The sequence below is a fragment of the Lichenostomus cassidix genome, chromosome 3 (genome assembly GCF_008360975.1).
Source record: "Lichenostomus cassidix isolate B80296 chromosome 3, HeHo_3.0, whole genome shotgun sequence".
In the NCBI taxonomy this organism is placed as follows: Eukaryota; Metazoa; Chordata; class Aves; order Passeriformes; family Meliphagidae; genus Lichenostomus; species Lichenostomus cassidix.
Window position 1 is genome coordinate 34,532,199 of NC_139483.1, and position 23,270 is coordinate 34,555,468.

A 23,270-nucleotide genomic window follows, 5' to 3' on the forward strand; every position below is an offset into this window, starting at 1 on the left:
ATGTCCAGAAATGCAAACTTACACAGAGGTCTTGTAACAATAAGTCCACCTTGTTTTCTGTTATTTTAACAATCATCTTGTGATGCCTTCATTTGTAAGAGTAGCACTTGACTTTCTGTACCTTGTCCCACTGTTTCTGAGAGAAGTGTGAGTAGCAAGATCTGTCCCTTAAATCCCATAAAGCTTCATTTGATTCATGTTGCTTTCAACTCCCTGGAGATAAGAGCTGGAGCTGAGAATGAAAGGGATCCTTTCTCTTTCCTGAACCTCCAAATGAAATGTGTAATTAATTCCACTGGTGGCAGCCTTTAACACTATGTTAAGACAGATACCAGTAATAAAACCAGTTAAGTTTAAGACCTCAAGGTTAATTTGCCTGACAGATAAAGACACTTCCTTTCTGCTTGAAGGGAAGATGTAGCTAATTTGATATGAAATCACTGAAAAGAAATTTTTAGCAAACATCACTAGGCTTGCCCTGTGGATAAAGAGTGAGCAAGTCAGTGTGTGGGCTGAGCACTGGACCCTACATCTCCTTGCTGTAACTGCATGTCTTCTGCTGTAACTGTGTGACCCACAAGGGATGGATATTCTTTACATCTTGCTGAGTGAGTCTAGGTCAAACGAAACCTCTCCATACTTTGTGGGGGCTGAGTCCCATGCAACAAATTATGGCTCTCCACACCACCACAGTAGAGCTTCATACCTGCATGCTCTGCACTGACTGCTGCCATGAATTATCTTGCCTGTAACTTCCTCCCCCACTTCCAATCTTCTGCCTGCCATGCAAGAGTATGTACAAACAGGCAGGTGTAAATATCCTAGATGCCTTTTTGGACTAATTTTCATAGAGCCTTCATGATCAGTTGCAGGTGCAGCCATGAACAAACTACAGCCTGGGTAATGTGACCATACATTCCTTGCCTGAAGAAAGGGCACGACTTGGTCTCTACACAAAATTGCAATAGAGGCCTTTGCATAAATGGTGGATTAATTAAGAACCAAATCAGGTTCTGTCACTTTAAAACTTACCTCCACCCTCCATCACCTCCATCCATCAGTTGCCTGCAGCATGTATATTGAGGAATCGCGTGCAAACCTTACCATAACCCAAGGCTTAACATAAACTATGCTCTTTCAGGTCATTGGCAAATAACAGGTATATCCGGTTGTGCCTTTGTACTTGCCTGCACGCAAATTAAAAGCGCATGTAAAGTTACAATAATCAAAGTCAGTCAGGGGGAAGGGGAGGAGAGCAGGGGGATAATAACCGGGGGATCAGGTTATTTATCTTCACAGGGAAACCACTGAGAGAAGCCTCCTTGCATGCCATTTACACCTCAAAAGAAAGATAGGGGCAAATCTGGCTCTTGGCCAAAGACATCCCCTACAGCGCCCAGAGCTGTGCCTAATCCTGTCTTTTCCCTGCATCTGGTAAAGACCCTGTTACCTCCATTGCTGCTACCTCTTCCCCGTGGTGCTGCACAGCTTTTTAAGCTTCCTGCTTGGCTGCAGAGTGAGTGATTCTCTGGGAGACAACAGCCAAGATGGACTTAAGGCTTTCTTCATTGGAAGAATTTTCTTCTCATGGTCTCAGCTACACCTGCTTTCACCACCTTCAGTGCAATGTTGTTTCTGTGGCTGCTTAAACCCCTATTCCCTGACAGAGCCAGATATTCTTCCTGCAGGGTGACCCCAGATCTGCCCTGCCACCCCAGGGCAGGCATAGGCTCCCATACTGCTCTCCCTTCTAGAGGAAGCCAGCAAGCCTTTGTGCAGCCACCCTGAGCCTGGGTGTGTGTTGCTTGAGAAAGGGAAGAATTTATGGCAATTTTTTTCTGTCTTTCTCCTTTGGCGTGCCATGAGATTAACAGACATTAGCAAATGCCTCTTCCCAGAGTGCTGTGACAAGATGAAACCTGCCCTGACTGGCACCTGCAGTCTGTTTCCCTCGTGGTCTTTGATCTGCCATAGCTGAAAGTAAGGAGACCTGAATGGCTCAGAGACACTTCCTTGGGTTTGCTTCCAAATGCCAGGAGCATGTATGTGTCAAGACCTCTTTCTCTCTGTGAAAAATTTACTGAGGGATAGAGGAAATCTTTATTTTTATTATTATTACCAGTCTTACAGAAGTCAACCGTCTTGATCAAGATTGCAGCCTTTACACAGAATGCTGTAAAATTCTCCTGAACTCAATTTTCCGTCACTGACTACAGATACCACAAAGGGAGTTTCCCTTATTCCACTGGTTTGAATATACATTCTCCAAATCTTTCTTCAAATTAAAAAATGTGCAAACAAATAACTCCCATTTCCCATACCCCAGGCAACAGCATAAATAATTCTATAGACTAGGGTATTACCTGCATACATCCCAGTCCCCAGTATTTGAGTCATTTCATTTACCATTGAAATGCAGTTAGCGCCGGAGGCAAATACACCAAACCCTTGCACAACAGAGGAGAGGAAGCCAAGAATGCCCGGCTGCAGAGGGATGTGCAAATGTTTCATCAGCTGAACTTCATCAGCCAGATTACAGAAGATCCTGGCTCAGATTTGCACATTTTCACCTGTCAGGATACTTCAGTGAAGCCAATGTAGCATAACCTCTGTTTCTGGTGGATAATCTACCACTCTGCAGCTTTTTCACAAATACTATTCAGCATTTTACTGACTTGCAGTTATGGAAGGGAGAAGGAGGAGGTGAGCATGTTTCCTGACTTATTTGAGCAGGGCTATCTAAAGGGTGACATTTACAAGCAACTCCTTGACTGACATGAAATTTATTAGGTCCGTAACATTAATCTCCTTTGGGAAATCCCAGCTAAAGGCCTGTCTCTTCATGATTAAAAGCTAGGGAAAGTTCTCATGATAGACAAATTATTGCATTCCAGTTTAGTTCAGCTGCCATCTCAACAATGAATTTGTGACCAGTTCTACCTCCATTCCCAGAGCTCCCGAAAACCAGAAAGCAGAAGTACCAAGGACAGCAATATTTGTATAATGGGAAATTATTGATTGGGAAGTGATGAGCCAAACATTTATAGGCTGGGGTAATTAACAGCTAGGACACTTAGGGGACAAGATAGGAAAACCCATATTTTCATCAAAGAACTTCAAGTTTCTTTATTCCATGTGCAAGTGCTTCACTGCCTTCTCCCTCTGTGCTGAAGGATCAACTCCCTGCAAGTGTCTACTTGCACAGAGGTCCCTTAGCTGGAAAATCTGGGTCCTCCTTTACTTATCATTTTACCCAACTTCAATAGTCTGGTCTGAAATTTTCTATGTCCCCGAAAATAAATATTTTGCATTGCAATCTTTAGAAATGTTCAGTCCAAAACCAGTTGAATGTATTCATGAGAATGAGGAAAATATGCCTTCACATTAAAACATGAAGGGGCATTTTCTTCGAAAAGTTTTGTAGCCTCCAGCTCTAATGCAGGGACTTGGCATTTGTCTGGGTAATATCTTTTCTCACAGATTTGTGCCTTTTGCTCTTCCCTTGATAATTATCCTAAATTTGGGCAAATGTCCAAACTCTGAAAAACTGTATTTTGCCCATCAATTGTAAAGGCTTTGTAGAACTCACAGGCAAATCTTTGAAACCTTCACTCCTATAGAATATGTTTCTGCCTGTGAGGGAATTAAGACTTTGCTTTTAGCTGTAGCCCAGGACTGTTTTGAACTAGCATCTCTCAATACTCTGAGCATACAAGTGCACTGGTGTTTTCTTAAATGACAAATACTAAAATCTTAGAGTTAATAAAGCAAATGCACTACAAAATTTGTATCACTACTACTAATACAACACCCAACAAAATCTGGAAGACAAAAGAGAAATACATTACTGCTTGTTAACATGATAACAATATTGGTCCTAAGCAATGTTATAGTTTTAAAGCTTTGAAGTGACCCAGCACATCATATAGATTATAAGATTTCTATACTTCAGTATAAAGATAGACATTGGCAACACAGCTCTTGGTTCTGCAAACCTCAAAACCAGTGAGGATGCAGAGTTGCCAGATGACCCTGGGATCTCCCCTTTGCTGAAGCAGAAGAGCGAGCAGACACAGAAGTTTGCCCACACATCCCATTTGAGGACAGATACAATAATGCACACCATGAGCAGCATTCAAACTTTCCTAAATGTCATTTAATCCATCTACTTCAGAGTACTTGTTTCAGAGCACTTTAAGAGAATTTGTACAGCATCAGTATAAAGGCACACAGAAAATACCACAGATGAGGGCCCAACAGTGTGTAAATTAGATTTTACTCTTTTGGCTTGTAGCAGAAGGCAGTTTAAAAAGGCTTCTCAAAAGGTATTTCCAAAGGTATCATCTCTGTGTTCTCCTCTCAATAAAGACTAAGCTATATGGTTTCATCTAATACTGTCAAGAAAAGGCAGCAAACTTTGGAAATAAATACTGTAGGAATTTGGCAAAATTAAAAGTTTCAGAATCAAGTTTTATGCTTGAATTAAGTATAAGGCCATGTCCTCATTTCTGTAATCATACCTGTGTGTTGATTGTGTGGAAGCAGACCATGATGTATGCCTTTAATTTATAAGTAACATGGAAAATGCAAACAGATGGAGAGGCTACAATTCAGTCTACCACAGAGCTGAGCCCCAGCAAGTACTGGGAGGTTCCTTGCCTTCCCACAGCAGCTGCGGGAATTTAGCTCAGAATTAGAAGCCAAATTTAGGGTTTTGAATAGCAAGGCAGAATTGAAAACGTGAGCTGGGAAGTCAGTGGGAATGCAGGGAAGAGTGAAAGTCCAAAGAAAGCTGCAAGTTAATGAAGGCTAAGAATTCGATATGAAACCACAAATACATATGCTTTAAAAAGCATACCACAAATGCTTTATTTTAGGCCACAGTGAGTGTCCTAAATGAATAATCCTGAATTGTGGAGCTGCAGCTGGCTCCTGTGTATGCCTGGCACTCTGGGTAGCACTGAGGATGTGGCTCCTTCTATTTTGCTTACATCTCAGGCTTGGCATGGCAGGAAAGCTGCCAAACAGGGCCAAAGCAGGAACCTGCATCACACAGGATCTCACTGTCATCCACAGCTGTGGTACTGCTGCCTCAGGTTAGTTCTAACGCTGAGTGCTCAGTACCATGCTGATAAGCCCGAGGAAGCAGGGACATCTCTGTGGTGCAGAACAGCAAGCACCGGTGGTGATCACAAAGCCAGCTGCCATGAGGTGGGACTGTGGCTGGACTGAGTACAGACCTTCTGCTCCTGGATCTGAAACTACTTGAAGCACAATGGTAACTCCATGTCATGCAGGATTGCCACATAGACGTAGTCTGAGCAAGCTGTTGCAAACACAGAGGCTTACAAGTTCTGATTCTGATTGTTGTAGTGGTGATTTTCCTGACTCACAGCAGTATTGTTGAGACTAGAGCTGAACTCTAGAAGTACATAAGTACATCTGTACAATTTTAAGCAGCCTGAAACAATAGGATATTGCACTTGGTTTAGTTTCCAAGTGATTTGTGTTTTACAGTTATGCTACTTGTTTATTCATCTTATGTAGCATTGTGCAACACTCAAAAACAGACAATCAGAAACTACATTGCCAAGGATCGTTTAATGAAGAATGGCTTGGATCACTCTACAAACGGTAAACAATTTGGACAAGCTCTATGCTGAAGCAATCCCAGGATAAAACATTGCTCAACTAATCCACCTTGGGATTTTGTAAAATTGAGAGAGAGGAGGAAAAGACCCATAGTCCCCAGGCATGGGAAAGAGACAGAGAAATCTAGTGTGGGAGGGCTTTCCATGGAAAGATGCAAAAGAAAGAGGTAAGGAAAGAAAACAGAGCAAGATCAAGCCCATGAGAAATTCCAATTGCTACTCATGAGGATTTATGAGCAGCTTGCCAGTATCCAAAAGCAAAGGGAAAGGCTGCCATGGTTAGAAGCAAAACTGAAGATTGAGTCTTCAAAGCCTGGCTTAGGTAAGTAATTCTTAACACTTGTAAAAATCTCTTAGGGGTTAAAGAGTTTTCTTGGAAAAGGGAGGACTGTGGCAGACATAAAAATTCTCTCTCAAAGGGCAAATGAAGACTCTCTAGGTCATGCAATTCCTCCTCCTTTGTCAAATTTTTACCTTCACAAGAAGGATGCTTGTCTGTATACATAAGCAACTTTATTCAGAGTCACAGAGGTACTGATACCCCCACAAACCCTGCATCTTGCATTCCTATCAAATCAATCAAGATTTTCAAGAGATTAGGCCTAAATTCCTCTCCCTTAATAACAAACCGACTCACTTGTAGCCCTTCAACTCCCTTTCTTTTCCATATGGTATATCAAGTAGAATTTCCTAGACCTCAGAAATAATTCATTTTACATGGCATACATTTTCAGCAATTCGGTCTTCAGTGCCTAACAAAACTAACTGACTCAGGAATTTGGGACTGGTTTCAGTAGGACCTGCATCTCAATTTAGTCCCCAGAACTGGGAAAAAAAAGAACATGAATTCTCTAACAGCAATTCTGAACTCCTATAATTCTGAAAACAAAAGAAGTGACAAGTAAATAAAGACATGGGCAGGAGGGCATTTTGTAGAATATCACAGAGAGTAAGAGGCTAATCAGCCATAGCCTGAATTTTTGTACACTAGTTCACTGGTGTGATAAAATGCTTCCCTCAAACTATTCTTGATTGGAAGGGACTAATCAAGGTCACACAGAATCAGAGCCTAAAAAATTGGGTGAATATGAATGTTCAGTGTATACAGTCAAAAGAATACTCAGGCTGTAATAAATGCAACAGTGAGCCAAAGCTCTAAATAATATGGGGGACCACCTGGTACTATCACCAGACAAGAAAATATCTAAAATAAGTTTTCTTTATTTCCTGTCTAATAGTGACAGAACTCCTGAAGATCAAAGAGAAGTGAAATAAAAAACAATTAATGTTCCCTTACAGCACCAAAAAAAAAAAAAAAAGGTACCAGGATTTATAACTCCTAGGCTCCTGACGTAAATTGTGAGCTTGCAGGTCACAATAGCAGAAATGTATTCCTTTCTCTGTACTTCCTGCTAGCAGCCAGGAAGCAATTCAACTACAATCCAACTAGTTTAGCTGCTGAACCAAGAAAAGTATTCAGGGACTTACTAACGAGAGCTGTAATGCCTGGAGTTTAGGCAACTTATTACCACAGTCACCATGAAAAGGGCAAATTTACCTGCTGGCAATAGCAAATGCCCAGCACTATAATCCAAAGCTCAAGTAACTGATCTAAGCTAGTCCTTACCACCCAGATCAAGTGCCCAGAACACATCTTCTGTTCAGTGGCAAAAGATCAGTGCCACCCAGATCTTCCTCTGGAACTCTGCCAGAAGTCCGTGTCTCTTTGACATGAGACAGATGAAGGAGGGAACGGTGGCAATTTTTCCATGGCTGAGTGGTTATAGCATGTGAAATTTGTTTTCAATCTTCCGGTATATAGTGATGGAGACATCAAAACACCCTAACCTCAGAGCCGTAGGGATGGAGCTGTCTTTGCTCCTCTTTGAAGCTAAGCTATGTGCTGGGCTGGCTGCAGGATCCTTCCAGTTCATCCTAGAAGTGGGGCTGGGAAGAGGGAAGCTCACTTTTTATGGCACTGCTCAGAAAAAGTGGTTTTGACACCTCTGTTACTTGGCAATGACAGGAAGAAGCTCCAAGCCAACAGAGAATCCAAGGCTGACGCTAGTCTGAGCAAGAAGTAGTATCACCGACTGGAAGAGCCTGGGACAGTGACAACAGCCTGGATTACACTTCTTAGCAAAGACAGAAGCAGTAGCAGCCTGGCCAGGACTGGGCTCACACCCTGAGCTGGGCTGACTCCCAGCATCTAATTTTGTCTAATCCCTAAATGCTACGAAAACATCGTATTTTCTTCTTGTGATGTGACTATAAAGAATCTGAGGTAAATGTTTTCTTTTCAGATTTTTCTTGTTACTGCAAAATGACAAAAACAAAGCAAAATGATAAAAACATCTCATTTCTTGGGGAACAATTTCCTCGGTGTCTGGGGGTTTTGCAGTCGCAGTTCCCCCGGGGCGCCGGAAAGCCCGGGGGTGCTTGGAGCGCCGTACCCGCACGCCTCTCGCCAGCTCTCCCGGTGCGGGCGGAGGCGCCAGATTTAAGAGTAAAAAGGCGCCGTAAGCGGGAACGAAGTGAGCGCAGGGCGGAGGCGAGGCCGGAGGGCAGCGGAGCCGGCCGGGGTGAGAGCTGCCCGGCTCTTCCCAGCCTCATTCTCCCTCGAGCTGGTGTCAGGTATTGCGAGGAGGGGTAGGGGCCCGGGGAGGAGATGGCTGGAGGCTTTCCAGCCCCGGCTCACGCAATGCTAACTCCGCACGCAACGGGGAGGCGACAGGCGGAGGAGGGGAAGCTCTTCGGCTTCCTCAGCCCCTAAGATGCAGGCGAGACTTCGCCTCCCGACAGCGAGAGCTGCGAGCCCGCCCGCCACCGCGCTCCCCTCCCGGCACCTCCTCCGCTAAAACTTTTGGCCCCGACCACAGAAGCATCCGCGGCTCAGCCGCTCCACTTGGCGAGAGCCCAAGGGCAGCTGGCAAATAACTGCGACCCCTCAAGCCAGGGGACGGGCCAGGCAGCGGCGATTTGCCAGCGGGGCTGCCCGCGTCCCGCCCGCACAGCACCGCGCACCGCGGATGCCGGCGGGTTTAAAGCCGGGAGTGGCAATGCCAGGCGCCCAGAGGTGGCGGCTCCGGTTCCGGCTGAGCCTGAGAGCAGCGGGCCGTCCTCTCCGCGCCCTCTGAGCCGCTCGCCTTCGCTCTCTGCAGCGGGCTGGGCTGGCCTCGTCCCGTCCCCGCAGCCCAACAGGCGGGTGGGAGGGAGAGAGAAGGGAGGGGAGCGCAGCAGCCCGCTCGCTCCCGGTCCGCGGGGCTGCTCGGGCAGGTGGCTGCCGGTGGGGCGAGCTCCGAAGGGTTAAAACGCTGGGAAAGTGATAACTCTGCGCTGGGATCGGGAGCAACTGGCATTTGCCTGCACATGATCGGCCAAGCTCCGGGTGACAGGTACCGGGGTTCCTAATGAGTTTCCCAAAGGCTTGGATCTGAACGCCGCCGTCGCCGCTCACCTCCCCGGCGGCCCGTTAGAGCAGCTGCCGGCTGCCCAGCTCCTCTCCATCCTCCCCGAGGTCTTGGATGGAAGCAGCGCGCAACAGGTCAGTTCTGCTACAGGAGCCCGAGGTGGCCGCTTATTTCACCCCTTCTTCCCCTGGCTGCTTCTGAAAGGCTGGAGCAAATGGTAGGAGCGGGCGGTCCCCGGGCACGGGATGGGAAGCAGGACCTGTCAGGACTGCCACGCCGAGTCCTCAGGCATCCTCCGCAGCCCATCCCCGGGGCGGCATACCGCCAGCCTGAGATGCCGCGACGAGCACGAAGGTGCGGGGAAGAGGGAAGGGCTCGGGACGGAGGGGGCTCCGTGGCCGCGTGCGGAGGTTTCTCCGGAGCAGCGGGAAATTCCGACAGCGGGGCGGGTAACCCGTTTCTCGCAGGGGCTTTTTCGCCAGGAGGAGCGATGTGCAGCGCCAGAATTAACCTGTCTCCGACGCACGACGATTGCCTGCATCTGCGGAGGCTCGTCAGGCGAGAGCATCCTTCTGCTTTCCTCTGTGTTTCTCTCAGCCGCGACCTGTTGGATCTCCCGCTGAGAACTTTCCCTACCGACGGAGAGAGAGCAGCGGCCCCGCCGCCAAATACGACTTCGATCTCTTATTAGGCGCTTGCCACTTGATTATCAATTATCCCTTGTTTTTCGCACAGGATCCGGGCGGGCATTAGGTACACGAGGAGCACACAGCGAGGACTTGCCCGGACTCCGAGCGCTGGGACGGCTGCCGGCGCTCCCCTCCGCCACGCCAGCGCGCCCCGTCCGGGCTTCCCCTTGACCGCGGGACCTGAAGGTCTCCCTCCCGCGGGGACGCTGCTCACTGACCTTTCCCTTTCCCTTGCAGCATGGCCCTCGAGAGGCTCGGGGAAGCCCTGGGCGGCATCTCCCCGTTGCAAAGCTCCCTACTGCTCCTCCTCTGCCTGCTCGCCGCCATCCACCTGGGCAAACTACTCCTGCAACAGCAGCAGCGCCGGCGGCAGGGCCAGCGCCGGGCGCCGCCGGGTCCTTTCCCTTGGCCCCTGATCGGCAACGCGGCGCAGCTAGGCAGCGCCCCGCACCTCTCCTTCACCCGGCTGGCCAGCACCTACGGCGCCGTGTTCCAGCTGCGCCTGGGGCGCTGGCCCGTGGTGGTGCTGAACGGGGAGCGCGCCATCCGCCAGGCCCTCATCCACCAGGGGGCCGCCTTCGCCGGCCGCCCGCCCTTCCCGTCCTTCCAGCTGGTGTCGGGCGGGCTCAGCCTGGCCTTCGGCGGATACTCGGAGCTCTGGAAGCTGCACCGGCGGGCGGCGCACGCCACGGTGCGCGCCTTCTCCACGGGCAGCCCCGCCACACGCCGCCTGCTCGAGCGGCACCTGGTGGGCGAGGCGCGGGCGCTGGTGGCGCTGCTGGTGCGCGGCAGCGCCGGCGGCGCCTTCCTCGACCCCTCGCGCGTCCTGGTGGTGGCCGTGGCCAACGTGATGAGCGCCCTGTGCTTCGGCCGCCGCTACAGCCACGGCGACGGCGAGTTCCTGCGCATCGTGGGGCGCAACGAGCAGTTCGGGCGGGCGGTGGGCGCCGGCAGCCTGGTGGATGCGCTGCCCTGGCTCCAGCGCTTCCCCAGCCCCATCCGCGCCGCCTACCGCGCCTTCCGCGACCTCAACCGCGACTTCTACGGCTTCGTCCGCGGCAAGTTCCTGCAGCACCAGCGCAGCCTGCGCCCCGGGGCAGCCCCCCGCGACATGATGGACGCCTTCATCCGCCTGCAGCGGGAGCAGCCGCGGCTGCAGCTCGAGCACGTGCCCGCCACCGTCACCGACATCTTCGGCGCCAGCCAGGACACCCTATCCACCGCCCTGCAGTGGCTCCTCATCTTCCTCATCAGGTATGTGCCGGCGGAGGCGGCAGCACGCCGGGGCTCCCCACCGGCCCGGGGTGGCGGGGACATGCGAGCCCACCGGGGGTGCGAGCGGCCGCCGGCCCCGGGGAGCCCCGTTTAAACCGCGCCGCACGGGCAAAGGCGGCGCTGGGAAGGCTCCCGCGGCGGGAGCAGCCGGCCCGAGCCAGAGCGTGGAGCTCCGGGTCCCGACAGAGCCGGGGACACCACCCCGGTAGGGACCCGCCGCGGGTCGCGGGTTTGAGGGACCGGGCAGCGCCAGCCCGCGCAGCGCCCGGCGCCTCAGCGGCCTCCGATTAACTAACACGGAAGCTCTGGGAAACCTGCCAGAAAGAGATAAGGAAGTATAAAAAAAAAAAAAGAAATCCGACCCTACTCAGGCGGTCGGGTTATGGTGCATAAAGAGAGGCTGGCAGAAAGGCAGCCGAGTAAAACCTGAAAGTAACAGATTTTACCAGGTCAAGATCAAGGAGATCATAGGAACAGGATAACAACTGCTTAAGCACGATAAAGAGTTCGTGCACCGGTTTACAAACCCGCTATTATGCTAAGGTGCCGTTGCGTGTGCCTTCCCTGCCATTGCGTGACTGGGCAAGGCAGACCCCTTGGGCAGCCGGCGGGAGCGCTGCCCTGGCACCTGCCCGGCCGCCGGGGAAACTCACACAGGGGACGTGGCTTCAGAGAAGGTGCCACTACAATGCCTTGCATGCCTGTCTCGGCTTTTCCCTTCAGCGCCTGCATAAGTTGTAGGTTTATGTAAACACTATGTACTCTGTCGCTTCTTGAAAAATAGGCAAATAGTTAACACCTCCAGCTAAGGGTGTGAGGCCACTGCAGTGTTCATGTTAACTTCTGGGTTTCTCCCCATTTCTTATGTTTGCCCAGCATTTGACATGTGAGTCTGCTGCAGGAGGAAAAGGCAAGGATGCAGAAGCTGAACTTGAATACTTAAAGCAAATGAAGGCTCCGTGGCGGAATGTGTGCCTTCAGACAAGCAAAAGATGTATTAACATTTTGATCTTGTTTGGTTGCTGTGTAGACTTCAAGACAGTCTTCTTTAAGTACAATACAGAGAAAACGTATTTTGATATTAATTAGAAAATGTCTACTCAAACTAGAAGTGGGACGTTCATAAAGCCATTCTGACAATTTAGTAATTGGGATTTTTTTTCCAGTTTAGAAACCTGCAGGCTTTCAAATGTATGAAATATGTCTAGTGATAAGCTCCATGCAAATTTTAAAAAGTCACATACAGTTGGAAAGTCAAATTCTCATTCCCATGGAAGATGCAGAATTTAGAAGAGACAAGTAATTACAATTTTAGAATTAACTTTCAAAATTTTAAAAAATTGAATCAGAATATTCCATTTATTTCCACTTTAAGTCATTTTTTTATGTTGAGAATCAGTTACGTGGGATCTAAAAAACTGAGCAAGTCTAAAATTACACGAATGCATGGGAAGTTTGGATTTTTCTCTCAAAGTTTTCAACTGAGGTCTACACATTCCTGCAATATATTTAAACGTTGCTCAAACTGCATTATTTAGGGATGGGGTGAAATTCTGGGAAAAATGCTTACAGCAAGGATTATTTGTGAGAAAAATCCTTTTGAAAGTGTTATGTATGTACACACATCTTGCTTTAAATGACAGGTATCCAAAAGTGCAGGCTAAAATGCAAGAAGAAGTGGATAGGATTGTTGGAAGAGACCGTCTGCCATGTGTTGAAGATCAGCCTCACCTTCCCTACATCATGGCTTTCCTGTATGAATCCATGCGTTTCAGCAGCTTTGTGCCTGTGACTATCCCACATGCCACCACAACCAACACCTTCATCATGGGCTACCTCATTCCCAAGGACACTGTCATCTTTGTCAATCAGTGGTCAGTGAATCATGACCCTGCAAAATGGTCCAACCCAGAAGATTTTGATCCAACGAGATTCCTGGATGAGAACGGATTCATCAATAAAGATCTTACTAGCAGCGTGATGATTTTCTCATTGGGAAAACGTCGGTGTATTGGAGAGGAGTTATCCAAGGTGCAGCTGTTTCTCTTTACCTCCATACTGGTGCATCAGTGCAATTTTACTGCTAATCCAAATGAGGACCCTAAAATGGACTTTACCTATGGGCTGACCATTAAACCTAAGCCATTCACCTTGAATGTTACACTTAGAGATACCATGGATTTGCTTGATCAGGCTGTCCAAAGACTGCAAGCAGAGAAAGCAGCCAGTGAAAGTCAGCTGTCAGCAAATGCCTAAGCAATAAGCCTTGCATCTAAAGATAATCCCTCTCTCTCTTTTTAGACCTATATAACTCATAGTTTGTTCTGGTGATATTTTTGATACATAGCCAATATTACAAGTTATAAATGCAGGAAGAAAAGCTGCACAAGGTATAATTCAATCCTCTTTTTAATTCCAGAAGGAGAGCCAGGGGAACAATATATTAAATGATAAAACATATGCAATTTGAAAGTAAGCCTTTTCTTTTCTAGCTTGTTCACAGAAGTTGCCATTGTAAAGCGCTTTTTATCTACTGACTGGTTGGAGCATCTCCAGGAACTGTCTCTACAATCCTGTCCATGTCTCCATGTGCTATGCCTTAACTCTAAATTTGCCTTCAGTGACTCCACATTCAAAAGTGAAATCTCTCAGTGAAAAAAAAAAGGCAAAAAAAGGGTTGCTCAGAACACTGCAGCCTGCCTCTGAATTCACTCCACTGGAAACTGCCATAGGCTCACAGCAGCTCCAGTACTGTGGCTATATGTTAAGCATATATGTTAATGCCTCAATAAAAAGTGTTCAAATGATTTTTGGTAAAATGACAATGTAAAGTCTTGCCTTCAGCATTCAAAAATGTTTACACAAATGCCTAAAAAAATAAAAGTCCTGCTTGTAAGCATGTTTGAAACTAAAATTCATGTTTTATATGAAAATTAACAGAATGTCCTAATATAGTAACATTTCATCAAGTTTTGAAAGATCAGAATTTCTATGTCACGAAATGGCAAGGGTGATACAAATCATATGCTAATCTGTTCATTAGCACATTCATGAACAAAATAAGAATTTGAATTAGATTTATCATAAAGGTATATTTTATGTTTCTCTAGGAAGGAGTTAATAGACACATAGGTAAGTTAAGTCCAGTAAAATCCACATTGGCCAAGGTAACTATAAGTGAGACTGGGGGAGTGTTGGGGGGCTGTTATATTAAAACATTCATGCCACAACCCTCAAGTAAAGCATAGAGCAAATAATACCCCTACTCACAAGTGATTCTATTAGGTTGAGTTAAATAGTATATCTGGAAATCAACTATGTACCTTTGGTATAATTTGCTTGGAACAACACCTCAAAGGGAAAAGTAATGTCACATGTCCTAATTAAAGTACCCATTAACTGAAGAAAAAGTACTTTTAAAATATTTGTGAGGCAAAGTTCATAATGTTTTTTTTAAAAAGCACTTATTTTAAAATAAAACACACATGAAATTTTATGGCCTTGAACCTTTGGCTAATGTTTGTATACACAAAGCTGCATATATTCCTCTAGAAAGCAAACAGCCCTCCATAAATGCCTGATTTGAAAAGAGTTGGGCACTTCTTTGGAGCTGCAGATCACCTTCAATTACATATGAAATTCATCAGATATGAGAGTACCTCATGTGACTTGCTGTGTTCAGCTGAGTACTAAATAAGGTATTAGAACTAGAAAAATAAGGGTACAGTGCTACACAGGGAAGTAGCTCTGCTGAGACCCAAGCAAGTAAGGATTTGCACTGTGACTTCTGATAGATGCTGGCAGCAGTGACAGAACTCATACTGATGTTGGGAAGAGCTGGGAGAACACAACCCTGATCTCAAGTACAAGCTTTGCTTCTGATTTTACAAATCTGAACCAAGCCTACAAGCACTGCTCTACAACCCCACACAGTAATAAGGTACCTGTTTAAAGTGCCTGACTTCATATGGCATTTATCATCTCTTTTTAGAGCTAAAAAAAGCTTTCTGCTACATCTACATGGAGTAAGCTCAGGTGTTTTTCTGAATTATGTACAAGTTTGTGATACCCCAGAACTTAGCCTATACCTGTGAAAAGCTTTATAAGATACTCAGCATTTTCATGTGGAGATCTACATTAGATCAAATGCTAGCAAGACAATTTTTCTTGTACCTTTCTAAGTACTGTTATTAAATGAAGTATGGAACCTACAACTGAAAAGCTATTCTAATGCAAGGATCACCAATTCATATTTTAATAAAAAATGGTTTATGCAATTTTATACTCTTCCAAAAGCTTTAACTGTGCATTGGCTACTAGTGCAAAAATCCATCCACACTGTTCTTATCAGTTAGGGGGTTACACACTATATAGCTGTTGGTCACATAATGCCTTAGGTATATCTGTGAAGTTACTCAAATGTAGTAGCACCTATTTAGAATGTATGCAGTCATTTAGCAAGCTAACTTCTATGGTCATTTTGAGATGTATCATTGTGTTACCAAAATAATAAATAAAATTATTCTTATGTTACAATTGCTTAGTTTATGTACAGCTTTCTAACATCAAGATAAACCAAATTATTATTTCTGATTTGGAAAGTATTATTATTTTAGATATTCCTATTCTTTGCACCTTCTTCCCATTTCTGAATTTTAAGGGTTTTCTCCATTCTGCCCTTACAGCTTCTCAAGTCAACCTGCCTTTCATACCTTGCCATCTGTGTTCAACTTCCTAATGCTCCTTGCTAAGAACATTCCCAAGCTGCTTGCCTCAGCATTGATCTGAATTCTCTCATGTCTTTCACTTTCTTCTAATACCTGTTAATCTCTCCTCAGCCTGCACAATCTCCTATGCTATGTTCTTCCCTCTGGCATTTCATTTTACTTCCACCTCCCCTATTTTCAAGCCCACAGACTGGTTTTCCTTACTCTTTTTCCCTCTTACGTAGTGCTGGCATCTATATACTCCTGACACTGGGGACCAATTCATGCTCTTTTGGCCTGGGTATAGCCAGGAGTGCCAGGAATGGAAATCTCAGGGCCAAACAGACCTTAACATGCCCTTGCAGAGCAACCTCTCACAAAATGAAGGCAATCCCGTGGTGAAGGGTGGCTGTTGCTGCAAATGTAAAACATTTCTTCATGATGCAGCATCTCTCCCACCCCTTGGTCTTCTCCCCAGTCTGCTACACAAGCCTGCTTACTTCAGAGCCGCCTTAGAAATGACCACATTTTCCCTAACACCAAGGGAGTGGAACAAGAACTGGGTGGGACAGGAGGCTAGGCAGACTGATCAGCAGTAGTTTCCTTCTGATTTGGGATATTTTCAGCTGGAGTTTCTCCCTATGGGGGCAGGATTCTAAGTTCAGGCTGAGTTGGTGAAATCAGGAGCACAAGTTGAAGAAAATTTACAAAGACATGCTTGCGTTCTCTGTGTATGTGTGCACACACACAGTCCATCTCCCAGAATTTTACTAACATCCTTTATCCAGGTTGAGATAAGGTACAAAAAAACCGAAAGAAAAACTGTAACAAGCAAAAAAAGCCCACAAAACCCCAAAACAGGAAGCAGAACTTAAGCATACATTTCTTGGAAAACCAGAGTAGCAGTCAGGTCACCCCACTACATAACAAGGAATGGAAGCAAGAAGCAGAGCCAGCAGAGTTAATACAGGATATATTTATACCAGTCAAGTGTACCACTACAGTCCTTACGAAGCTGATAGAAACTTGCTGGCTTCAGCAGGAGTCAGTTCAGAGCTGCTGAAATCCATAGCAATAATAGAACAATAAGGAAAAAGACTCAGCAGAACCTGAGCAACAAGCACTGCTGCAAAGCTGTGTGGGAGGTGTCCAGGATCTGCCCAACAGCTGTTGCTACCAGCACAGTCACGGCACAATGCAACTAAATGCAATTGTAATCAGATTTGCATGAGAATCTGTGTGGTTTTGTGAGTGGCAGGGATTGATGCATAGGTCTGTCTGTAGAAAATTGTTTCAGATTATTCAACCAGAGGAATCACAGACTAAGCAATTGGGAGCTCACATTTTACCAGAGCAAAGTTAAGGAGCTAGCCTTGGAAAGGGAACAGTCAACATTTGCCTTTGCTACATCTTTAACTTTGTTAAACTTTCATCAGATTCTCATTTGCCCGCATAACAAATTCAGCTTGGGAGAACACTGAAGATGGATCTGGCTTTCTGCATGGATGAAGAGAAGAGCTGGATTCTGAACAGTGCTCTTATTTTGGTATACAGTACAACATGGGCACAGTGATTCAAATTTCAACAACTTCTTTGCTTGCTTCTTTGCTTCTTTACCACCCTGCATTTCTGGAGCTGACGTTTTCCATGTTTAAGTCACTTCTACTCAGACCAGGCAAACTCACTTAACTGTCAGGTGAAAACAAACTCAGTGTTAAGCACAAATGGTCTGGAACATTTAAGACAGCTGTAGTTGATGCTTTGACAGCCCTACTTTTGGGCTTTTTGCCAACTTTTATGACAGCTCTATTAACCAAAAATTTTTTTGCTTGATTAGTGTTGCCCACTTTGATACTTAGAGCAGAGCTTGCTCCAGCCTGAAAGCACAGAGCTGGGACTACTCAAATCAAAAGAGTCTCCAAAGTCCCTATGCTCTGGATCTTTTCTGGGTGTCTGGGGACAGCAATCCATCACTATGGTTAATTCAGAAGATACAGGATGCTGAGGCATTTCAAGTGCACATGGGCAGAGGCAGGGAAGGGAGCAGATTCACAGGGGACCCATTAGTGGTGCATAAATCAATGGCAGGGCTATATAGGAGTCATTTGCTGGAGTGACTGAGAGCTGGCAAAGGAAAATATATGTTTGGACTGTAGCAAGGTTTCAGCTGGGAAGAAACTGTGCACAGGGTCTCTGATTTCCAGGAAAAGAGAGGTGGTGATTTTACGTTGCTTGTAAATACACAAATAGACACAATATGCCAGGATTTGGGCGATAAAATTCCATTGATTATTAAAGATATTCACATCAGAAGCAGGGAACATCCAGCTGAGAGCAGCAGGACCAAACCTTACTGGGCTGAAAACAGGATGAATAATTGTTTTTCTGAAAGCTTTGGACAAACAAAGCATTTCCAAAAAAATAAGTCCAGACTGCCTGTTAACTGAAATAACACATCTGAGAGATAGCAAACCTGGAAACGAGAGCTGAGGAACTAAGCACAAGGGATGAGGCTGTCCCATACAGGCTGCAGGATTTAAGAATGAAACAAGTATACAACAAAAAGTCATGTATAGTCTGTCGTTTTCCTTGCCTTGGCACCCCCGGTACCTGAGAACAATGGGGAGGGAGAGACAGCCCAGCTGCAACAGTCTGAACATGTTTTGGGGGAATCTTCCTCTTGACATTGAGACAGAGCAGTAGAAGAAGCAGGCACTACAGCAGACAGAAATACTTCTGATCTAGATGGTTTGCTCAGAACAGTTCAGTGTCATTTCTTCGAGCAAGCTGAGCAGGATGATGTTTGTATCAGTTGGCTATTCCCATGTGAGAGTTTTGTCTTCAGCTGTATCTGGGCTTGTTCAATACCCGCTGAGGAAAGAATGGCATGTATATTGTGGTATGCTCCAGAACTGGGTTTAATGTCTGTTATTATTGGTATGTTTTCAGTGACAGCTCAGACTAGGGTTTATTTCCATGATCTCCCTTCTCCCAGCCTGAGCATAAGTGTTACCATGCAGAAAGAGGCTTCTAATCCTCTCATGACAACAAATGAGATTTCACATAATCATGTTTCCTATGCTAAAAACAACAGAACGCCCTCTGCTTCTTTAGACTCTTCTACTCAGAAGTGGACACATGGAGTGAGACACCTTGTTCCCAGTACAAAAGCCAGATTGACTAAGCAAGACAAAGATTGACTTGACAAAGCAAGTATGGTTTGCAATTATCTGAGGAATAGCATGAAACAATACCCCATGCTTCTTTCATGCTTTGTATTCTGTGAAGGATTTCCAAGCTGCAGTTCAAATATTTAATCCAACTATATATCTTCTTTTTAATTACACTTTTTCACTCTACAGAGAAAAAACATAAATTGTGAGGCTATTAATCTTTTGTGGTTCAGGAAATTAAAATAACTCAATTCAAATTTAAAAAAATAAAAGTGCCACCAGAAAGTAAACTCAAACTTCACAATAATTACCCTAATGAAAAAATGAGACTCCTAAATGAACCTTTGTCTCGTCGTAACAAAGCTCATTTCCCTTCCCTTCATTTATGTGTACTGCTGCTGGGACACAGTGTTGTGCTTCAACTTGTTCCAAGACATAACTCTGTTCATCTCTCTGTTTCTGGCAGCAAGAAGAGCTGTACCTACACTCCAGAACAATATGCCCTGCAGGAAAGCTTTCTGGGCAACCCTTCCAGGTGGCACAGAAACAAAAGAGAAATGTTTTCCACCAGCTTTCTCTGGATAAGAATTTTTTCTCTCATGTGCCTAATAACATCCTGCCCAGTCTGCATCTTTCAAGTATGTGAGGAGCACCAGTGCCACAGCGAGTTGAGGGCAAATCAGCCAGTGGGGCTTTGGTCAGAAACTATCACAAATAGTGTTTAAAAAAATTAAACAAGGAAGAATTCCCATAAAGGAGGGGAAGAAAAAGAAAATCTGGAATAGATAAATATTTAAATTGCAAAGGTTCTCCACGGAATTACAAGGCAGATCCTCCAGTGACATTATACCTGAATTGAAACCTTGTACAAAAGAACCCCTACATCTGATGGCATTAAGACCAAGATATTTAGTACTTGTGTGTGCAGATTTACAGCCCACTGACAATATTGTTCTCTGCATTTGAAGGTTAAGGTATTAATTTTCTTGTAAGTCATCAGCACAGACAGAATACAAAACGTTTGTCTCATAATATGTTCACTACACAATGCTGTTCAAATGTCTTCACACCTTACTTAAAGTCAGCAAGACTCCTATCTTCACAAGGGATCTCTCACCCTAATACAATACTTTTCTGCTTGAGTAAATAGCTCTAGCCTGTTCCCAGAGTTAAGTGCATACAGTAGTTTTCATTGTGTATAAAGCCATAAAAATGCGCAGCAGAACAGAAAGGGAAGTTCCTGGAATAAATAGATGACCCATCAATTGTCTGAATGGCTGAAACTGTGAAAGAAGAAATGTATAAGAGTTGGTTACTAAGGTTAAATTTTGCTCTCAAGAGGACAGATCCCTTTTCCTAGGATTTATGAAAAGTCAGTTAATGAAGTGACTAGACTTCTTTAGCTCTTTTTATAGCCCCCAGACTGTATTGCCATCAGAACATTAACATTCTCTCTAGCAAAGATCCAGTTAGCACAGCTTCCTGCATTCTCACATTCATATACAGTCAAGGCGTTTATGTAATTATTAACAAGTTCCTCCCTCAGGATTTGTCATCCCTCTCTTTTCTTTGAAGATTTCCCTGAAATGCACGCAACTCTAGGTGGCAGAAGTCAATTATCTCACTTAACCCAAGCCATATATACTAATTTTTATTTTCCTAATAAAGGCACTGTCTGCATTTTGGGGAAATCCAGCAAAGCTTGATCATATGCCAATAGAAGCACTTGTTCTTCAGGGTCAATAGCAAAGAAGATTCTCTGTGTTCAGAGGAACAAGTACAGAGAAAATTTGGACAGCTGAGAAGTGAGAAGGAGAACACATCAGAGGACGGGAATTAACAGGCCAGAAAGAACAGACAGAAATGTTTTATCATATGGAGGAGAATGAAAATGAGGAAAGAGAACATGAGCAGCTGCTAATGGTAATTTGTCCCACCCGCATGTACAACAGGTCCCCAGGGTACCCTAAAGACCACAGGCTGTGATTGATGAAGACACACACACCCCTGCAAAGGGCAATTCATCCCATCTGCCCTTTTATCTCCCCAGACATAAGAGCAAGACACAAGAGAGCACAGCCAGCCTGCTCATACCAAACACCTACCATTCAGGTTATTGATGTGCCACCTCCTGCCCACACCAAATGCTAGAAAACTGTATTGTGGTCTGCCCTGCTAAGAAAAAGAGATGTTAAGGTACAGAACATTGTTGGTGGGGCAGTTAGATTAGGAAAAAAACAATACTCTTGCACTGGTGGGACACATTTCCTTAGGGACTGAGGAAAGAAGGCACACTGTTTTAGCCAGGACATGCTGCAGAGTCTAACCCAATTTAACTGCCTGATGGCACAGAATCAGAGACTGGTGGAGACAAGAAGGAACCTCTGGAAGCCATTTGACCAGACACCCTGATGAAGCAGGGCCTCCTGGAGCTGGTCTAGTCGTCCTACTGTCACATTCATAACAGCTACCCACAGCGCTATATGCATTTTCCTTCAGGTTTTTTTTACAGTAAACACGTGGCAAGTAATACGTTCACCACTGGTTCACTTTCCCTTCCTCTTACAGTTAAACCTGTATGGGCACCAGTCTGGGAAACTCATTGCTGTCCCTAGGAAGTGTTCCTCCACAGCATCGTTCCCCACTCTCACTGGATGAGAAAAACCTTCTCTTCCCTTTCTTTAGGAGGCATCCCCATAGGCAGGAAGAGAGAAAGGCATGCATGACCGCTCATCTCCTGCTGTTTCGAGCTGTATTTTATGTGATTTTATGTGCTTTTGCTCCCTGCTTCAGCACATAATAGAGAGGATCTCTCTGTCCAGAATGAACTGTCAGAGACTTTCCTCTTGCTGAACTGAGCCAGTAAGTCATTCACATCTTCCCCAGATGTTTCTGTTTTCTGAACTAACAGGAATCACATGTACTCCTGGCTCTCCCTGAAGACTTGGGCCAGCACAACCAGAGGAGGGGGGAATTCCCCACTTGACTTCAGGAACCAGGCGCCTGCAGGAGCAGGCCTGGTTCAGGATGCTTCCCAAGTGAAGGCTCTAACAAAGAACCATTCCCAAACCACTGGGAAGAGTCTACACAGGTGTGACCAACTGTTGAAAATGCCCCTCACCTTCAAAAGATTTTAATCCTTTTAAACTTCTAAATAGCACTTCAGTGTCTTTGATACTTGTAGTATCAATTAAGCACTGCATGCAGCAAACTTACCTATTGCAGAAGGTAAAGCAGCCATGCAATTTAAGACATGGATAATAAACAGTGCCCTGTTTGCTCACTGAATTTTGGTGTAGAAGTCTGTGTTTACTGTAACGGTCATCATGTAATCAAAGAATCTAAGCTTTCCCCCTTAGTTTCTGCAAAATAAATTCCTTGTAAAATACTGCTTTCCCCCTTAGTTTCTATAAAATAAATTCCTTGTAAAATACTGTTATCTATTCTCATGCGTCCAAGTATCAATACAACTATGTCAATGCATAGCATGTCTTCAGTCAAACTTTGTGGTCAGGTTTTAAGAGACTAAAAGCCTTCTTTTTTTTTAAATTTACTGCATACTAAAAGTTGAATTTTAAAGATAGGAAACAAATTACAATTTATGCCAATCCAAATATCAGCAGGGGAATTCAGACCACTGAACAGCACTTCAAAAATAACTAGAAATTAGAACATTACCTTTTCCTTTCCAGTGTTTGGTTTGGTGGGTTTTTTTTAGCCTTCGCTCTTGCATTCTTGCATAGATATTGGTCAAAATCACTTTCAAAATGCATTCTTTCCCAGGCTCCAAAAACATTCTATTCAGTTATCAAAAACAGGTATCAAAACTCTACTTCAAATTTTTGAGAGTCTTTCTGTTCTCCAACACAGAAAAACATGTGTTTACAGATCTTCACCAAACCCAGCATGATTAATCTGTGCCACAGAAGTGGTCTCCAAATTTATTAGGAGGTACATCATGTTTTCAGCTTAAATGCATGTGGTTTATTGCCTTTTTAGTTCTGACTGCTAAATAGCAGCACTATTTGAAAGGACAGACTTCAGTGACATATGACTCTTGGGTAAATGAATTTCAGTAGCAGCTTAGGCTTGCACAGTAAGGTTGGAAAATAGCTCAGTGGTTTTCTAGAATATTTCTATTCTTTTTTCTAGCTTTGGCCAGACTGTAGTTTTTTAATATTGCTTCCTTATACTGGCCCCTCATCTGTGCTCTGTAACAGGCTTGGACTCCTGCAGAGGTCCTATGGATTCCTCCGTTGAAACTTTAACTTCTAGGTCAGTTTGAGTCCATTCTTCACAAAGGCACTCAGACATGAGTGAAGAACAAATTAGAGAGAATCACCACATCCCTATGCTTGTCTAAAAG

The 23,270-nt window shown here is 45.0% G+C and overlaps 2 protein-coding genes across 2 annotated transcripts in view; one reads left to right on the plus strand and one right to left on the minus strand.

Annotated features, from left to right (window-relative positions):
- Nucleotides 1-23,270, minus strand: part of RMDN2 (regulator of microtubule dynamics 2) — a 142,946-nt gene that overhangs the window by 59,929 nt on the left and 59,747 nt on the right. The window lies entirely within an intron of this gene.
- Nucleotides 8,035-15,561, plus strand: CYP1B1 (cytochrome P450 family 1 subfamily B member 1). Its single transcript, XM_085055232.1, has 3 exons — nucleotides 8,035-9,195; nucleotides 9,988-11,004; nucleotides 12,669-15,561. Exons 1-3 carry the CDS (start codon nucleotides 9,176-9,178, stop codon nucleotides 13,279-13,281), a joined length of 1,650 nt encoding a protein of 549 aa, XP_084911358.1. The 5' UTR covers nucleotides 8,035-9,175; the 3' UTR covers nucleotides 13,282-15,561.